We start from the raw sequence: 16,281 nt of genomic DNA, 5'->3' as shown, positions 1-16,281 counted from the left end.
TACTCCTGTTCTTTATACACAGTTATGTAGACCGTACTATTAAAACGAGGTACCAAATTCTGCTCCGAGTTACACCATTGGCTTTAATGGCAGAGACATCTGTGTAACTACAAGCAGAACTTGGTTCCAAGATTAGATTGAGTCTGGGGTGGGGAGGGGGAATCACAGATACACCAGATATTTTCTAAAAAAGAAGAACAGGAGTACTTGTGGCACCTTAGAGACTAACAAATTTATTAGAGCATAAGCTTTCGTGGACTACAGCCCACTTCTTCGGATGCATATAGAATGGAACATATATTGAGGAGATATTTTCTGTGTTTACTGTATTTTGGGATGCAAACCCAAATAATTCTATGAAAAGCAAAGTTCTCTCTTTGATATGCATTATTATTGTCGATTTACGCTGTTTTAAGCACAAAGGATCTTTGGATTGTTATAGCGAAACCAAAACCAACTCTAGGAGTTAAAGTTCTGTGCATCCTGTTCTTTGCATGTGCTGTCGGCTGGGTTAACTTGATGCTATTAATTAATATTGCTTCAAGCTCTCCTATAACAGTGCGGGCATTAACTGTTACAGGGCCATAACAGTGTGTATTACAGACCTACTGCAAAGTTTTTAGATACGAAATTCTGTTGATACCTGACAACATTGGGTAAAACTGGCAATTACTGTCACATACTAACTGGTTACATGATTCTCATTTGCTTGCTACTTTGAATATTGCTTAGCTACGTACAGCATCCAGTCACCTTTGCTTTGCAAAACATATGTTTTTAATCCTTGTCTATTTCACCTTTTGACATTTCTCCATTTCTATGAAAATGTGGTTGTAGCTAGAGGGGGGAAGAACATAACAAGACAGTGTGTTTCTAACTCTGCCTTGCCTTCCTGTGGTCCCCTCTAGCAGTTTTCCCCCTTAGGTTTCCACAGTCAACTAGTACAAATCAATTGTGCTGCACATTAAAATTCTGGAGTGTGTGGAGGCCTGCAAATCAGTGATACGAGTCAGTGATGCGAATGACAGGCTCAGTAATTTACTTGCTCTCATTCCCCACTTAATTCTTTAGAGGAGCAACTGCTCTATGTTCATTTAAGAACGCATGGATTAAAGCTGGAAGTAGTTATTGGGCAAACAATAGGCAGCAGAGTCACTGCTCCATTATCCCCTTTGCTGATCAAGGATAATGCCCCGAAAAGAAAAGAAAAAGTAATTAGCAAAGACTTTGCGTTTTGTTCTGTTTAGTCAGAGAGAGCAAAAGAAAGCAAGCAACAGCCATCAAATATTCATTTAATCTTTAGGAGAAATGTGCAAGTCCACCGAAAGGACTTCGCTCAGGACTTGGCCTGAAAACGGGGCTCTTATTTTTTGCATACAAGTTGATGTAACATGAATTGAAACGAACTGGGGTGATGGTGGAGCATTGTTTTCTTTTGTTAAAATTTTAACTACGTTAACAGACACTAGGGAGATTTTAGCATGTGCCAGCAGCAGCTCCATGGCCCAGTTAGCTCACACACCCAGCACTGTGTCGGCAAGCCCAAAGATAAAATAGCCTGAAATATTCAGCCTGATTCTCATTTAACTGTAATTGACACCTCTTTAACAGCCCTTTACGCTGTCAGACCAATGTAAAGGAGCCTTGTGCAAATAAGAACAAGGCTCGAAATCTCTGGCATTGTCCGACATGTGCAATGTTTGATTTCAAATTTGCAAGGTAAATTTAGCTTACAGAATAGTTACAGTTTGCCTCAAGGCCTGCTGCCGTAACTAACAGCTGTGTGGCAGTTTCCAGTCTGTGCTTTCCTGAAAAAAACTAACCAACTGTTTCTAGAGCCAGTCCTTACAGCGTTCCACTGCTGCTTAGCGTGCATGTTCTCCTAGAAACTCATCAACAGCGAAATGATAGTTTTTGTGTAGATGGTTTCTTTATTTTTTTCCCTTGTTTTCTTCTGTCACTAACTTGTTTTTTCTATTCTGTCTTTAATCTGCTGTCTTTATGGATTCAGCTTCAGAAAAGGGAGCGCTCTTGCAGGGCCTATGTCCAGGTATTTCTAGTGTTTTTATAAATCTGTCAAGTTGTTTGACTGAATGTCTGGTGCTGTTCTTGTGTCTGTGTATCCGATCGCTCTAGCCTTTGTGGCAGCAAATTCTCTAGTTAAGGCTACAGGATAACATTATAATTCCGCTTTCCATTGCTTACAACTTTCAAGAATGGTTGGGGCAGAAACTCACTAGAAAATTGGGGGAAAGATTGGAGAAAATTATTTCAGCCACTTTTTGAGTTATCCAAATGGGGAAGACAGTTTTTTGTATATATTATTAGTAGTATTGTTAATATTTATTAATCGTGTTTATGACTATAATACCTAAGGGCCAGCCAAGACTGGCACCCCATTGTGTGAGGTGCTGTACAAACTCAGGGTAGGTGATTGTCCCTTCCCTGAACAGCTTACGATATACATAGACAAGAGAAACACAAGGTGGGGGTAGGGGTGGAGCACACCAGCAGCGTGAATAATGAGGTGATGGCAAATAGTGTGTTGGTTCCACTTTTCGAGGTGGGGGAGCTTGGTTTTAATTAGGAGGGGATCAGCTAAATGGAAGGGCAAAGGGATGGGGCACATGACAGGGGAGAAGAGGGTACGAGGGGCAGGTGTGAAGTGAAGCTGAGGAGAACACAGAGAGGGCGTGGGGGGTTTGGAGCAAACAGCCAATCAGCACAGGCCAATCACCCATCAGAACCGTAGGAAGTTCTCTGAGCGTCCTGAGGTCTCTGCTTTGGCTGCTCCTGCCCCTATAGGCTGGAATTTCCAGTCGGCTCCTCTCTGATGTTCTCCTTCTAAGGCCACTTGGAGAGGTGGCGGGGAAGCACCACCTGGTTCCTGGTGCCCCCAGAGTGCAGGGGAGGGGTCTACCTTACACAGATCTGGGTTGGGGTGGGATATGGGAGAGGGGTGGCTACAGCTGGGTCCCATTTTAGCCCCTCTTCCCCATGGAGCAGTCCCTGCTTTGGCTGCGCCTGTTCCGCCTGTGCACATGTATTTTCACTTTAAAAAAGTAAAGTAAAGCTTCTGTGCACATTGGTCGCTCAAAAACTACTGAATGACACATGTGGCTTATCCTCATTCAGGAATAATGCCATGTGGGGGTAGCCTGTCCCCCTTGGTGTGGCTTAAGCCCACCCCCTTTTTCTCTTCTTGGAGCAGCTTCTCCTCTCAAGGTTTGGGACTTGTGTTCCTTTCTGGCACCTGGTGCCTCCACTCAGAGGATTCTCACTTGTCCAGATACCCATGGGTGGTCTCCCTTGAGAAAATCAATGCTAATGCTGCAAGCTGGCAAGGAGGGTATAGTCCAGTCCCCAGGACCATAAAAGTAAATAAATGTAACCCCAGCAAAGGAATGGTGTACCCAAAGTAACAGTATAAGGGAGGGGGTTTTACTGAGAACAGGAAGATGGGAGCTGAGGAAAGAAAGGGTTAAGGTTAACTAATAATTACCAAATGTTTATAACTAAGCCACACCCCCACCTCCTAAATCTCCCAGACTCCTCCAAACCCAGCTCCCTGCCTGGCAACTGGCCAAAGCAGATGGCACAGGTGAGATGGTGTACCTTGAGATGGAGTACAACTCTCTAGTGCAGCAGGCAGTTCAGAAACAACTCCCACCGGGAAATGTGCCTGCTTAAATCAAGCTGCTCCAAGTATTAGTAAGAGCAAATGCCCAGAGGAGAAAAACGGGGAGGGCTGAAGCCCCACTCAGGGGGAGGGGCTACCATCCACTGGTGTTATTCCTTAATGAGGATCACAAGCTAAATATGAGTCAGCAGTGTAACACTGTTGCAAAAAAAAGCAAACATCCTTCTGGGCTGTATTAGCAGGAATGTTGTAAACAAGACACAAGAAGTCATTCTTCCGCTCTACTCTGCGCTGATTAGACCTCAATTGGAGTTCTGTGTCCAGTTCCGGGGTCCATATTTCAGGAAAGATGTGGACAAATTGGAGAGAACCCAGAGGGGGGCAACAACGATTATAAAAGGTCTAGACAACATGACCTATGAGTAAAGATTAAAAAAATGGGTTTGTTTAGTCTAAAAAAAAATATAATGGAGCTATACCTATCTCATAGAACTGGAAGAGACCCTGAAAGGTCATTGAGTCCAGCCCCCCGCCTTCACTAGCAGGACCAACTACCTCACAACTCTGGGTTTAGCAGGCCAATGCTCAAACCACTGAGCTCTCCCTCCCCCCTGGAGAAGAGAAGACTGAGAGGGGACCTGAAAACAGTTTTGAAGTACATAAAAGATCGTTACAAAGAAGAGGGAGAAAAATTGATCTTGTTAACTTCTGAGGATAGGACAAGAAGCAATGGTCTTAAATTGCAGCAAGGGTGGTTTAGGTTGGACATTAGGAAAAACTTCTATCAGGGTAGTTAATCACTGGAACAAATTGCATATGGATGTTGTAGAATCTTCGTCATGGGGAGATTTTTCAGAGCAGGTTAGACAAACACCAATCAGGGACGGTCTAGATAATACTTAGCCCTGCCTTGAGTGCAGGGGACTGGACAAGATGACCTCTTGAGGTCCTTTCCAGTTCTATACTTCTATGATTCTATCATTTCTTAATTTTAAAATATTTTTGTCCAACTCTCACAGCACCTATTTGTCACAGAGGATTTGCCACAGGTGAAGTTTCAGTTTTTTTGGGACCCATCCCTGTAAATCCTCCTCCTGTAGAGCGTCCATGTACTTTAGTAGGAGTCTGTACAGAGAATATGCCAAATTGTGCCTTGGGTGTTCAGCTAACCTGGAGTTTCCATATACAACTCCCCCCCCCCCAATCTTTAGAGTTCTCATTTAAAGTGGAACAGTTATATTTTACCCTCCTCAGGTAACTCAGAAATAAGGAAAGAGTTTTCTTCAAACTTTCCCCCCAAATCTACCTGATGGCTGAGACCAGTCATGGAAAACTTCAGGTGAAAGGGGACATTTGTCATAAAGTGATGACCAGTTGCAAGCTGTGGGCCTGATTCTGCAAAGACTTACAAGCCAGCTTAACTTTATGCACTGCTAGTTGTCCTAGTGGATAGAGCACTGGACTGGGCTTCCATTCCTGGCTTTACCACGAGCCTGCTGGGAGACGTTGGGTAAGTCACTCCCTCTCTATGTGCTTCAATTTCTCCATCTGCAAAATGGGGATGTAAAGAGCTTTGAGATCTACTGATGAAAAGCACTAGGTATTATTATTATTACTCAGAGTCTTTGCAGGATCAGGATAATAGTGCAATTTGTCCTGTTACCTTGACTATAGATCCAGTGAAGCTTATAAAGCAGTATGTGCAATGTGAATGAGTTAACTTTGCAATAAGGAACACTTCTTTTTATCTCCTGATTTTTGTGCGTTTAATTTTGCAGTCTTAATGTTGCAGTAATGCAGGATTTGCCATGATTTATATGCATATAATACACACAGAGACATTAAAACAAAACACACATTTATGTTTAAGGTCCCCTCTGTACATCTGTACATTTCTAGTTTCTGCACCTACAAACCATGACATCTTATGCTATGATACGCTTTACTTTGCCAATGAATCCTCTAGCATTTCTATGACTGTAAAATGTGTATAAAACTGCATTCCTCTTCGTTACCCGGTCTGATCCCTTTGGGTATGGATATCCTGAGGTGTGTGAGAGTTGTATCTAGCCTCACCCCAGCTAACTGTCCTGGTACACTGATTTCCTTTCATCAGTAAAGAGAAGTAAATGTTTTCCATTCCTCAGGCTGAGTACTCTTAAGATTTCAGAGAGAGTAGCCAAACCCATTTCTCTTCTTCTTCGCTGTCTTCGAGATTTTGCTGTGTAAAAAAGAAAAAGCAAACTCTCATATATTTTTTTATTTTTTCCTTTGGCCAATAATGTATAGCATATTTAACATACTTTTAAAGAAATGTGGAGGCTGCAAAATAAGGTCTGCATCCTGCAAAGACTTAAGCTTATGCTTAACTTTAAGCATGCACCTATTTCCCTTTAACTCAGTGGGGCTACTCACGTGTTTAAAAGTTAAGGGGTGCCTTCCAAGGTGATTTAAAGTAAATTGAATTAATGTTACTTTAATTCTGAATGAGAGCATCCACATAGGGTCTTAGCATTGTTTAACTAATCCACTTTAACCTTGCACATTGAGTTAATTTGGATTAACTATCCTTAGTGTCCCCCTGTAGACAAGCCCTTATACTGTACAAAGCTCTAATAAACCTTCTGAAGAGAAGACCCATGGGATGGAGAATGGAATGGATGACCTAATTGTTCTTTTCCATCTCTGATATGGTCTGTACTTTGAATACATTAACATACAAGAATGTACCTTGTCACACCTTTGTGTGCTATGTTGCAGGATGTTTGGCATCAATATAGTCTTCAAACAATACATTTTCCCTTAGAAATTCATGTAATTGTAGTCACCAAAAAGTGTGGCTGCCCTGCACAGGGAAGAGAATCTGATCAGTAGAAATTAAATTGAACGCCAGAAAATTCCCTCTTGCAGCCAATAATTCAGAGAAATTTGTAGGCTGACCGTGGCAGTTTATTAGACCCTTTGCAACCCCTGAGTAAATCTTAGGTAATGTCCACACTGGAGCTGGAGGCAGATGTACCCACCCTAGAAGAGTGAGCTAGCATGCTAAAAATAGCAGGGTAGCCACAGAGTCATGGGTAACAGGATGGGCCTAGCCACGCCAAGTATGTATCTAGGGTCCCAGACGGGATCGTGGCTAACTGTCTTACCACTGTGACTACACGTATCCTCTGTGCACCTGAGTTCTCCATCTATACACTGCTATTTTTAGCACATTAGCTTGATCAAAGCTAACACAGGTATGTCTACCGAAGTTGGTAATTACACCTCCAGCTACAGTGTAAACGTACCTTTATTGTCGAGGGGTGAAATTCTGGCCTCGTTGAAGTCAGTGGGAGTTTTGCCATTGACTTCAGGAGAATCAGGATTCCACCCTTGTAACATGATTTTGTTACAGAGATGAATATTGCCATGAATTGGAATCTTGTAATCAAGTTTCTGTGCAGTTTTGAAAATGTACCTTTTACTATTGATCTCTCTAAACAAGGGACAAACGCAATAGGAAGTTGATATGAAGGATGTCCAGTAATTGCAAAGCCAGTAATGAAAATAACTGATATTTTAGGAGGTTTAATTTGGGATGGATGGATAAATTGATTAGAGTTTTGGTGGTTTCCTCATCATGGAGGACATAAATAAGTAATTTTTATAGACCTTTAGTGATGGGTAACTCTGTATAGCCAATACTTGACACTGGCAGTGGTCTTGAGCAAAGATGTATGTATAATAAAAAATTAACCATATCATATATGGATTCAAATATATTGCAGAGTTCTTCAAATAAATGTACTGTATCTGCAAATATGTTTGTGAGATTATCAACCCATCGCTTTAGATAGTAGTATAGTGACAACTAATATTGATTTGATAACTTGTTTGAAAAATGTCAAACCCAGTGATCTTTACTGTAGGTAGAATTTGCTGCTTCTCCTCTTTTCAGAAATCGATGAGGTAACCGCTCTTTTTTCTTCTTTCAAAAAGAAGAAAACAAAAATCACAACCCAGCCAAATCTGCCAATCTACTGTAGTGGCAACTCAAGGCATCAGCATTGACACAACAAATACATGTTGGCATAGGTGAATAGACAGCTGTCCAAGGATTTGGAAGTCAGAACTGATATAAGGGAAACTGTCACTCAGAATTCTATTGCATAATAATTATATGCAGTGAGAGAGGCCTAATCCACCAAAGGAGACTTATTTGATGGGGATCACTTGTTATCAGGGGAGATAACCATATACCAGTTGAAGATGAGATGAAAGTTCTGTATGCAGAACAAGACTGTATTTTTATTACTCCTGCTTGTAAGATGGTCTGGAATCATCTTGTGAACACAGAAAACTTCCAGGACGTAATTCATTCTCATTAGCTGGTGTTGAACTGTATTTCCACATCCATTCATCATCATTATTATTATCATTGCTATTATTAATTTGTATTCTTGTAGCACTTAGGAGCCCCGTCATGAACCAGGTCCCCATTGTGCTAGGCGCTGTATAGACACAGAACAGAAAGATGGTCCATGCCCTCCAAAAGCTTACAATGTAAGAAAACATCCCATAGTTTCTCAAACCCAACTTCTTTATCATTCACTTCTCTTGGCAACCTATTTCAGGTGTGTCGCAGAATGGAGACTAGAGTAGAGAGTGTGATTCACAACGAATAATGCACTTGCTTGGTTTAGCCTCTTTTTTTCTCTCACAGACATTCTAGAAGCAGATGGAAATTCCCTGTAATTTGTTCAGAATTCATAGTTACTCAGTTTTATGGAGGGTTGTTTCCTGCCCCTTTCTTCTTTCACACTCTGGATTGATTGTGGGCAGTTTGCTTCAAGTATTTGATATTCAATATTTGACATTTGAGCTGAGATCATTGGTTGTGATGGGCCTCCTTAGCAGGCTTATGGCATTGTTTCCACTGCGGGGCTGGATGTATGTAACTTCTGAAGTCAGGAGACTAGGCTGGCAGAGATCACTGGGGCTTTGAATCCATCAGGGAGAAGAAGCAGATAAGCAGGGCTAGGAAAGCTTAAAAAAAATTAAACCTTTGCCTTTCTTGGCCACAAAATTTATGCTCATGCACAAGGGATGGTCCAGTGGCTTAGTGAGTCTAGGACTTGCAAGAGCTGCATTCAGTTCCCTCTTCCCCCACAGGCTTCCTGTGTGATCTTGGGCCAGTCAGTTAAACTTCGATCCTGAAAGTTTTTTAGGCTCCTAACTTCCATTGAGATCAATGGACATTAGGCATTGCGATACCTCAGAGGATCTGGGCCTTACCCTCTGTGTGCCTGAGTTCCCCATCTATACAATAGGGAATGATTATTATCATGCCCGTCTTTCGTGGGCGTGGTGACATAAATACACTAAAGGTTACAGGTATTCAGTTGCTACAGTAAAGGGGGCCATATAAGCACTTCAGATACATTAAAAAACTGTTTGTCTCCTGCAAGCTTTATTGACTATGGGCAGAGTTTAAAACCAGGGCTCAATGGGATCCTTGCTGCATATGCCGAGTAACAGAGCTTGTAGATATGCTGCCCCAGGAACAGAGCAGGAACCGGACTGTGATGCTGAGTTTCAATGGGGTCTCTGATTCATCCCCCTTTTGCTCCAGGGTGTACGTGGTCTTGCTCAGCCCTATCCCTGGGGTAAATTACTTCCCAGTTGCGGCCAGCGGGAGGCAGCGTCCTGGCTCTGCTTGGGCTGTTCTCACCTACCCTGCACGGCTACTGGCAATATGAGTGGTCCGCACAAGGAACTCAGGTGGCACCTGACACCGCTTGCTCCATATTGTGGGTGTGTAGTCAGGGTTTCAATTGCATGCGTGGGCCTCATTACAAGGGGTGAGATCGGATCCTTGTCTTGCTTGTGCAGTTTGTGCCAGGGCTCTGGTGAACGGTGTGCATAGCCGCGACTCCCGACCGTGCCATGCAGTGATCCCTTTGTGTATAAAATGAACCACTAGGAGGGAAAATGCTGAAAGGAGAGAGTGTCACCTTAGCTTCCTGCAAGTGCTTTTGCCAGTGAATCCTAATTGCTTTAACATTTATAGAAAGTGAACACAGTGGCCAAAGCAAATGGTTTTAATCTGGGTGGGAAAAACCAGCCTTCGCGGTATTTGTCTAGGTCTAGCTGAGACATTTTCCTTCCACAGATTACCAGGGTTTGGCCAGCACGCCACTCTTTACGTAGGGTCCATCTGCCCACAGCAGGGAGGTGGCATTCCCAGCTCAGGTAGATGTACGCGCGTTGGCTCTGCTCAGTCTAGCAGCATGGGCAGCGCCTCCGGTTAGCCACCCGAGACCGTACCCGGGGCTCGGGCAGGATTGTACTCTGGCGACGAGTCTGTGCCACTGTAGCCACACAGGTGGTTTTAGGTGCGAGCTTGAGCAGAGCTAATGTGTGTGTCCACCTGAGCTGGGAACTACACCACCTACCTGCTGTGCAGACATACCCTCAGTCTCCTTCTGGTATTCTAAGTCAGAACCATACTGTTGCCACACCCCAGAACTATAACTGCTTTTCACTCCTGCAAGTGCCATTTTCTCACCCATTAGAAGCTGGATGAGACTTTTAGCTTTACCTTACCGGCGACAACAGTGGAAGTGCTCTGAAGGTACTACCCATGCAGTAAAGAACACAGGCTCTTCCATGAAGCGAATAACTTCATTTCTAAGATTCTGGCCTGTGTTCTTTGAGTTCTTGTCATCTCCAGTCTGTGAAGATTGCTATTGTTTTGATCAAAGCGGCCCCTTTAGTGCTGATCCTCAGGTATCACTCTTGCGTGTTTCTCCCTGACGATATGAGCAGTCTGGATCATTGTAGAAAGAGAAAATGATCAACTTTTCTCAGCGGATCCAAGGCATTAAGTTCACAACTGATTAAAGGAAGAGGTCTTTTTTGAAAACCTAATATCTGTTGGCAGATAAAAGATATGTCTGGGATTAGTCTGTTGATATCTAAAGTGGCTTAATCCTGCCGGTCCCACTTCTTATTGATGCCTGCTTGTGTCTAAACCGAAGAAGAATCTTGCCCCTTCATGGCAGAGTGTACATTGAATTATGCCACATTTACTTGTGTACTTGCAGTGCACGTGACAAGAGAGATGTTAACCTCCATTTATAGAGCGAGAAACAAATTAATGAGGATTCTCAAGTTCCTTATTTGGTCACTTAATTGGCTGTATGACAAAGAGCTCCGTGGTGTGAGTGTCAAACAACTTTTGGAGTCCTCTAATGATTTGTGCTTTGCTTGCCTCCTGATGCTGTTCTATGTGGCCTGTCAGGTTGGATATCCTTGTTAAAGTGGCTGGAATAAATTGGCTAGCAGTGTGCATACAATGTAGTATATTAACTATAGCAACAGGGAGTACTTTTAGCAGCTTTTCAAGAGATCTAGATGTTTGCCCATAAGCATCAAAGCGGCCCAAACTTTAATTTCATATAATTAAAAGGACATCTGCAAGTAGTTGGATTCGCAGCAGGATTTTGTGGGTTGGTACCCTTGGTTAAAACTCTGCGAACTTAATATATTTCACAGCTTGAGCAACCTGCACTTGATTTGTGTCAGGAAGAGAGAAAATACCCTGTGTGTTTCTGCTGTGCTGAGCCTATTGTTAGGAGAGAGCAGGAGCAAAGAAACAGACTTCAGTCTATCTTTGGAGTCTAACCTTCTCTGCATAAATATGGACAAGGAACATGAGTGCATACTTCTGTGACAGGGCAACCTCTACACGCAGGATAGAGGGGTGATCTCCAGCTCCTGGAGACATACTCGTGCTAACTCTCAAGAGAGCTAGCACGCTAAACACAGCAGTGTAGTCACAGGAGTCAGGGGCAGCGGCGGCAGGGGCTAGCCCCACTGCGTACCGACCCACAGGGTTTAGGCAGATGTGTACTAACCTGGGCTGCTGCTGCCCGTCCTTCTTCTGCTACGCTATTAATTTTAGCCCACTAGCTCAGATGAGAGTTAACACGAGTCTACGGAAGCTGGGAATCCCAGAGCTAGCTGATAGCGTTGGATGTAGCTTAAATAACTATAACTAAATTATACCATCTGGAAAAACGTCCACAAGTAATTATAGCAAAACTGAAATATGCTGTGTTATTATCTGGGATTTTGGTTGGAGTCGGCCCTTAGATCTGTTGACACTGGGAAAAGTCTCAAGACAAACTGCCATAGATGCTACTGGGAGATGTCGCTTTTATTTGGACAGTTGGAAGAATGCATGTCTCCGATTCCCTGGCAGTTCCCTCCAAGGATGTGGAAAATCTGTCAGAGAAACACATGTTGCGTGCAAGCATTTTCCTCTCTCTCTCTGCAGCTTTGCTTACTTCCCCTAAGTGAGGAGCTACCTGTTGTTTGTATGCTCTCAATTCCCAAATTAGAAGAACAGCAAATATAGGTGATTCATAAATGCAATCCTTAGAAAGCTATTCCACATGGAAGACCTTATGAGAGGAAATAGATCATATGTTATTTCCTTCTTCCTAGTCAATTCCTTAGAACCTTAGGGTACGTCTTCACTACCCGCCGTATTGGCAGGTAGCGATCGATTTATCGGGGATCGATATATCGCATCTCGTTAAGACGCGATATATCGATCCCCGAACGCACTCCCTGTCGACTCCAGAACTCCATCGGAGCGAGTGGTGGTCGCGGAGTCGACGGGGGAGCTGCAGCCGTCAATCCCGCGCCATGTGGATCCCAGCTAAGTCACTCTAAGATACTTCGACTTCAGCTACGCTATTCATGTAGCTGAAGTTGCGTATCTTAGATCGATCCCCCCCAACAGTGTAGACCAGCCCTTAGAACTGCTGATCTTAGAACATTCCTTTGCATGTGCTAACTGCAAAGCAAAAACCACAGTCTCCAATTTATAGCCTCCTTCTCTTTCATAGGTCTCCTACTTTTTAGTGATCTCCCATTAAAAGATTATTTGTAGTTCAAAGCCAAGCTTATGAAACTGAGGTGCCTAGAGCTAGGTCCCTAAATGCATATTAAGGGCCTCAGCAAGTGTCCTGATTGCATCAAAAGCCCTCCCATTGACTTTAACGTCAGCTTGGAGCACTCAACACATCTGATAACCAGGCCACTTCTATTTCAATACTTAAATTATGGATTTTGGTGCCCAGACTAAATATGAGCATGTTAGTTTTAGTCATTAAGGGCCCATTAGGCCCTTAGGAAAATCACAGCTTAACATCAGGATATGTTCTCCTGTTGTTTTTCCCTTGAGAAAGATCACGCTTTTCCTAGACCCAAACTGCAGATCAACGTTGACGCCATCAATCACCAGTCACGTACTATAGCACTAAATGAAGACCAGTGCTTCATTCATAGACACACTTCTCAGACAGGTGTAGAGGGTGATGGGAGAAATTAGCTTCTACGTTTTAAGCATTTTTTAGAAAAACAATTAATCACTCTTCAACCAAACTCAGGCGAAGCGCATGTTATGCCATTTTACCGCATATTTCACAGCTGGCCTCCCTTTGTGAAATTGTGTCTAGTGCAATACCTGTGGTTTGACTAAGGAAGAGCTTTAATCTGGATTTAAAAGAGTAATTTAGGAGGAAAGGAGTTGTGTGATAGTGAAGAGCCTTATCAGATAGATTAGATTTCTCCCGCCGAGAAACAGAATGCAATGACATCATTCAACTAAAATGACATTTTTCTTGTTTAACAATAGCTAAAAGAATACTATGCTTGTCTATTTTAGATCTACTGTCCTAGCATAGGCTGATGACTGTTCCAGTTTGACTTGTGACCCTTTTATACAGATTACAATATTCTCTTCATTTGATATTCCAAAGGGGCCAGACGTTTCCTAAGCTGGTCTATTTCAGTGCATTCACCTTTCCAGTACCATGTCTCCTTGTGCACCCAGATCAATGCTTTCAGTCTGCCCCCCTTATCTATGACGTCTATTCTACTCAAGCAGCACAACATATATTCGTAGTTAATGGGAGTGCTCCTCCACTGATGGCACTCTTTATCCCCAGACCCAATGATCACACAACTTCCAGCAGAGCTTTCTGGCCGTGTCATTGATCCTAGTTTTTGCTCATTTTATTTCGGGGGCTTGCAAATACTGATGTGTTTTGGTTTGCTTTAAGAAAAGGTATGTTTTTTCATTGAGTTTTTCAGAGCAATATATATGATAATTGGAAATAACACACAATAGGAATTTCATAAGCAAGAGATGAAATTCAATAAAGACAAGTGCAAAGCACTTCCCTTAGGAAGGAAAAAGCAAATGCACAACAACACAATGGGAAATAACTGGCTAGGAGGTAGTACTGCTGAAAAGGATCTGGGGGTGATAGTGGATCACAAAATGAATATGAGTCAACAATGTGATATAGCTACTAAAACGGCTAATAGCATTTTGGGGTTCATTAACAGGAGTGTTGTATGTAAGACACAAGAGGTAATTGTTCCTCTCTGCTCAGCACTGTTGAGGCCTCAGCTGATTAACTGTGTCCGGTTGGGAACCACACTTTAGGAAAGCTGTGGACTACTTGGAGAGAGTCTAGAGAAGAGCAACAAAAATGGTTTAGATCGAATGTTTAGAAAACATGACCTCTGAGGAAAGATTAAAAAACTGGGTTTGTTTAGTCTTGAGAAAGTTCCACCTGGCTATTTATCCTTAATCAATTAACACTACAAGAGCAGAAATGTGGGTTTGACTCACAGAGCATTGTTCTTCTCTCTGAATTCCTTGAAACATACCCAATTGTTGAGGTGGGTTTTCTTTGGAGAAGGAACTTTTTCCATTACCAGTATTTGCCAGATGTTGTTAAACTCGGGGGAAGGGGGGGAGGGTTCTTCCAGCAATTTGCAACAGAGCATCAAGCTTCAAATAAAAAATGGGTTAATATTTATGTGCATGTTCCTAATGATAATAATAATTAATAATTAATGACCAGTGTGCCTCACAATATCACCGAGTGGCACCAATCAGATCAGGGCCCCATGATAGGCCCTCGACAAACGTGATGGGAGATAATTCCTGCTCTGAAGCACTTATCATTGACACATACAAGTCAAACAAAAAGTGGAAGGGAAAACACACATGAGGTGACTTTCCCAAAGTCACCCAGCAGGTCAGTGACACAGCCAAGAATAAAACCCAGGCTTCCTGAATCCCAGGCCAGTGGGCCGTGCGGCCTCCCACGGAGCAGAGAAACTCACCTCGCCTCCGTCTTTGTTGCTTGTGATCCCTGGAGGAAGAGAGAACATTGTCTCCCATAGCTGCTGTGCTACCACAATACTCTACATTCACGATTAATACACAAAGAAACAAGGGCAAGTGCTGTTTGAGCAGCCGACCGTAATTGAACAACGTTGTAAAGCTGATTATTCACCACCTTGCTGCAGTGTACTTTCCTCCTTGACCCAGCGGGCACAAGAAAGCTGAGAGATTCATTATCCTCCCTTGTCTCGCCATTTACTTAAAACAAGTATTGCTGCAAGACAAACCCATTGGTTGTTTCCTGTTTAATTTTGTTTTCATCCGAAGTAGCCCTGCATGCAGCTGATTCTGCTGCTGGTGGCCAGAGGAATCTAGACCTGGTTTTGAGCAGCTTAAACAAAGCACCTTATCGTTTTAGAGCACAGTCCTTTCTTCCAAGAGGGTCATGTCTCTTCGAACAAGGAGAGTAGCGTCTGAATGAACACCCTTTCTGGCTGATCGAGTCGGCAGTTGGATTGCATGCAACAGGAGGGCAGTGAAGGTTTAGTTGTGTGTTGTGCAGTACCCTGTATGCTCCCTGTAGAGCCACAGGTATTAGCCAGGGTTGCACAAAGATTTCTAAAGCAATACACAGTGATATTAATCCTCATGCATCTGTGATGGTGTAAAGTGGTGATGATGTATATTGGAGCAGTGGGCAAAATGTCCAAGGCTAGACTGTGGTGTGTAGTCACAGCCCTGAGCAGGCACTGCAGAGGCTCACGTTCCTCGCTCAGCAGATACAATCCTTCCAGCAAGTTTAGAAGACTATGCATTCTGCACCACCACCCGGGATGGGGTGGCACACTCCCCTGGCTGCAGCAGGAAAACTCTGCTGGCTGGTGCAGGAGGGCAAGGCAAGAACACACCATAGAATATCAGGATTGGAAGGGACCTCAGGAGATATCTAGTCCAACCCCCTGCTCAAAGCAGGACCAATCCCCAGACAGATTTTTGCCCCAGATCCCTAAATGGCCCCCTAAAGGATTGAACTCACAAGCCTGGGTTTAACAGGCTGATGCTCAAACCACTGAGCTATTCCTTCCCCCATGCCTCCTCCTCACCTACTTTGGGGCGGTGTGTGCCTTTGGGGTGCACTCCCTGTACTTCCCTGAGCCCCAGGACTTCAACTGTCCCCGGCACAGAGGTGGGCTAGGAGTTCCTTGTGCCCATCGACTCCCTGGACCATGCCGAGCACAGGGGCCAGACGCAATCGAGCTCTCAATGAGGAGGGAAGCAGAGAGAGAGATTGTGTGCATGTGCGCACGGGTGTGTGTTTTTACACACAAAGTCCCTATGGCCCAACTTGTCCATGAGTACACTTTGATGAATCATTCTTTGTTTGCAGTGAGTTGTCTGGAGCTAGAGAATAAAATTATCCTTAGCTGAAATTGGTTTTGTTGTT

General features: G+C 43.4%; 1 protein-coding gene across 28 annotated transcripts in view; it reads left to right on the top strand.

Moving 5' to 3' along the window:
* Positions 1–16,281, top strand: part of ADGRL3 (adhesion G protein-coupled receptor L3) — an 802,265-nt gene that overhangs the window by 619,762 nt on the left and 166,222 nt on the right. For 23 of the 28 annotated variants that reach the window (XM_054030154.1, XM_054030153.1, XM_054030156.1 and 20 more), the window contains one exon: positions 2,012–2,050. The exons of the other annotated variants lie outside the window; for them this stretch is intronic. In XM_054030154.1, coding sequence (XP_053886129.1) covers positions 2,012–2,050 — 39 coding nt within the window. The remainder of the gene's footprint in view (positions 1–2,011; positions 2,051–16,281) is intronic. 28 annotated transcript variants of the gene reach the window in all.

This window comes from Malaclemys terrapin, chromosome 5 (genome assembly GCF_027887155.1).
Source record: "Malaclemys terrapin pileata isolate rMalTer1 chromosome 5, rMalTer1.hap1, whole genome shotgun sequence".
Lineage (NCBI taxonomy): Eukaryota > Metazoa > Chordata > Testudines > Emydidae > Malaclemys > Malaclemys terrapin.
Note: the sequence above shows the minus strand (reverse complement) of the source record. Positions and strands in the feature narration are given on the sequence as shown.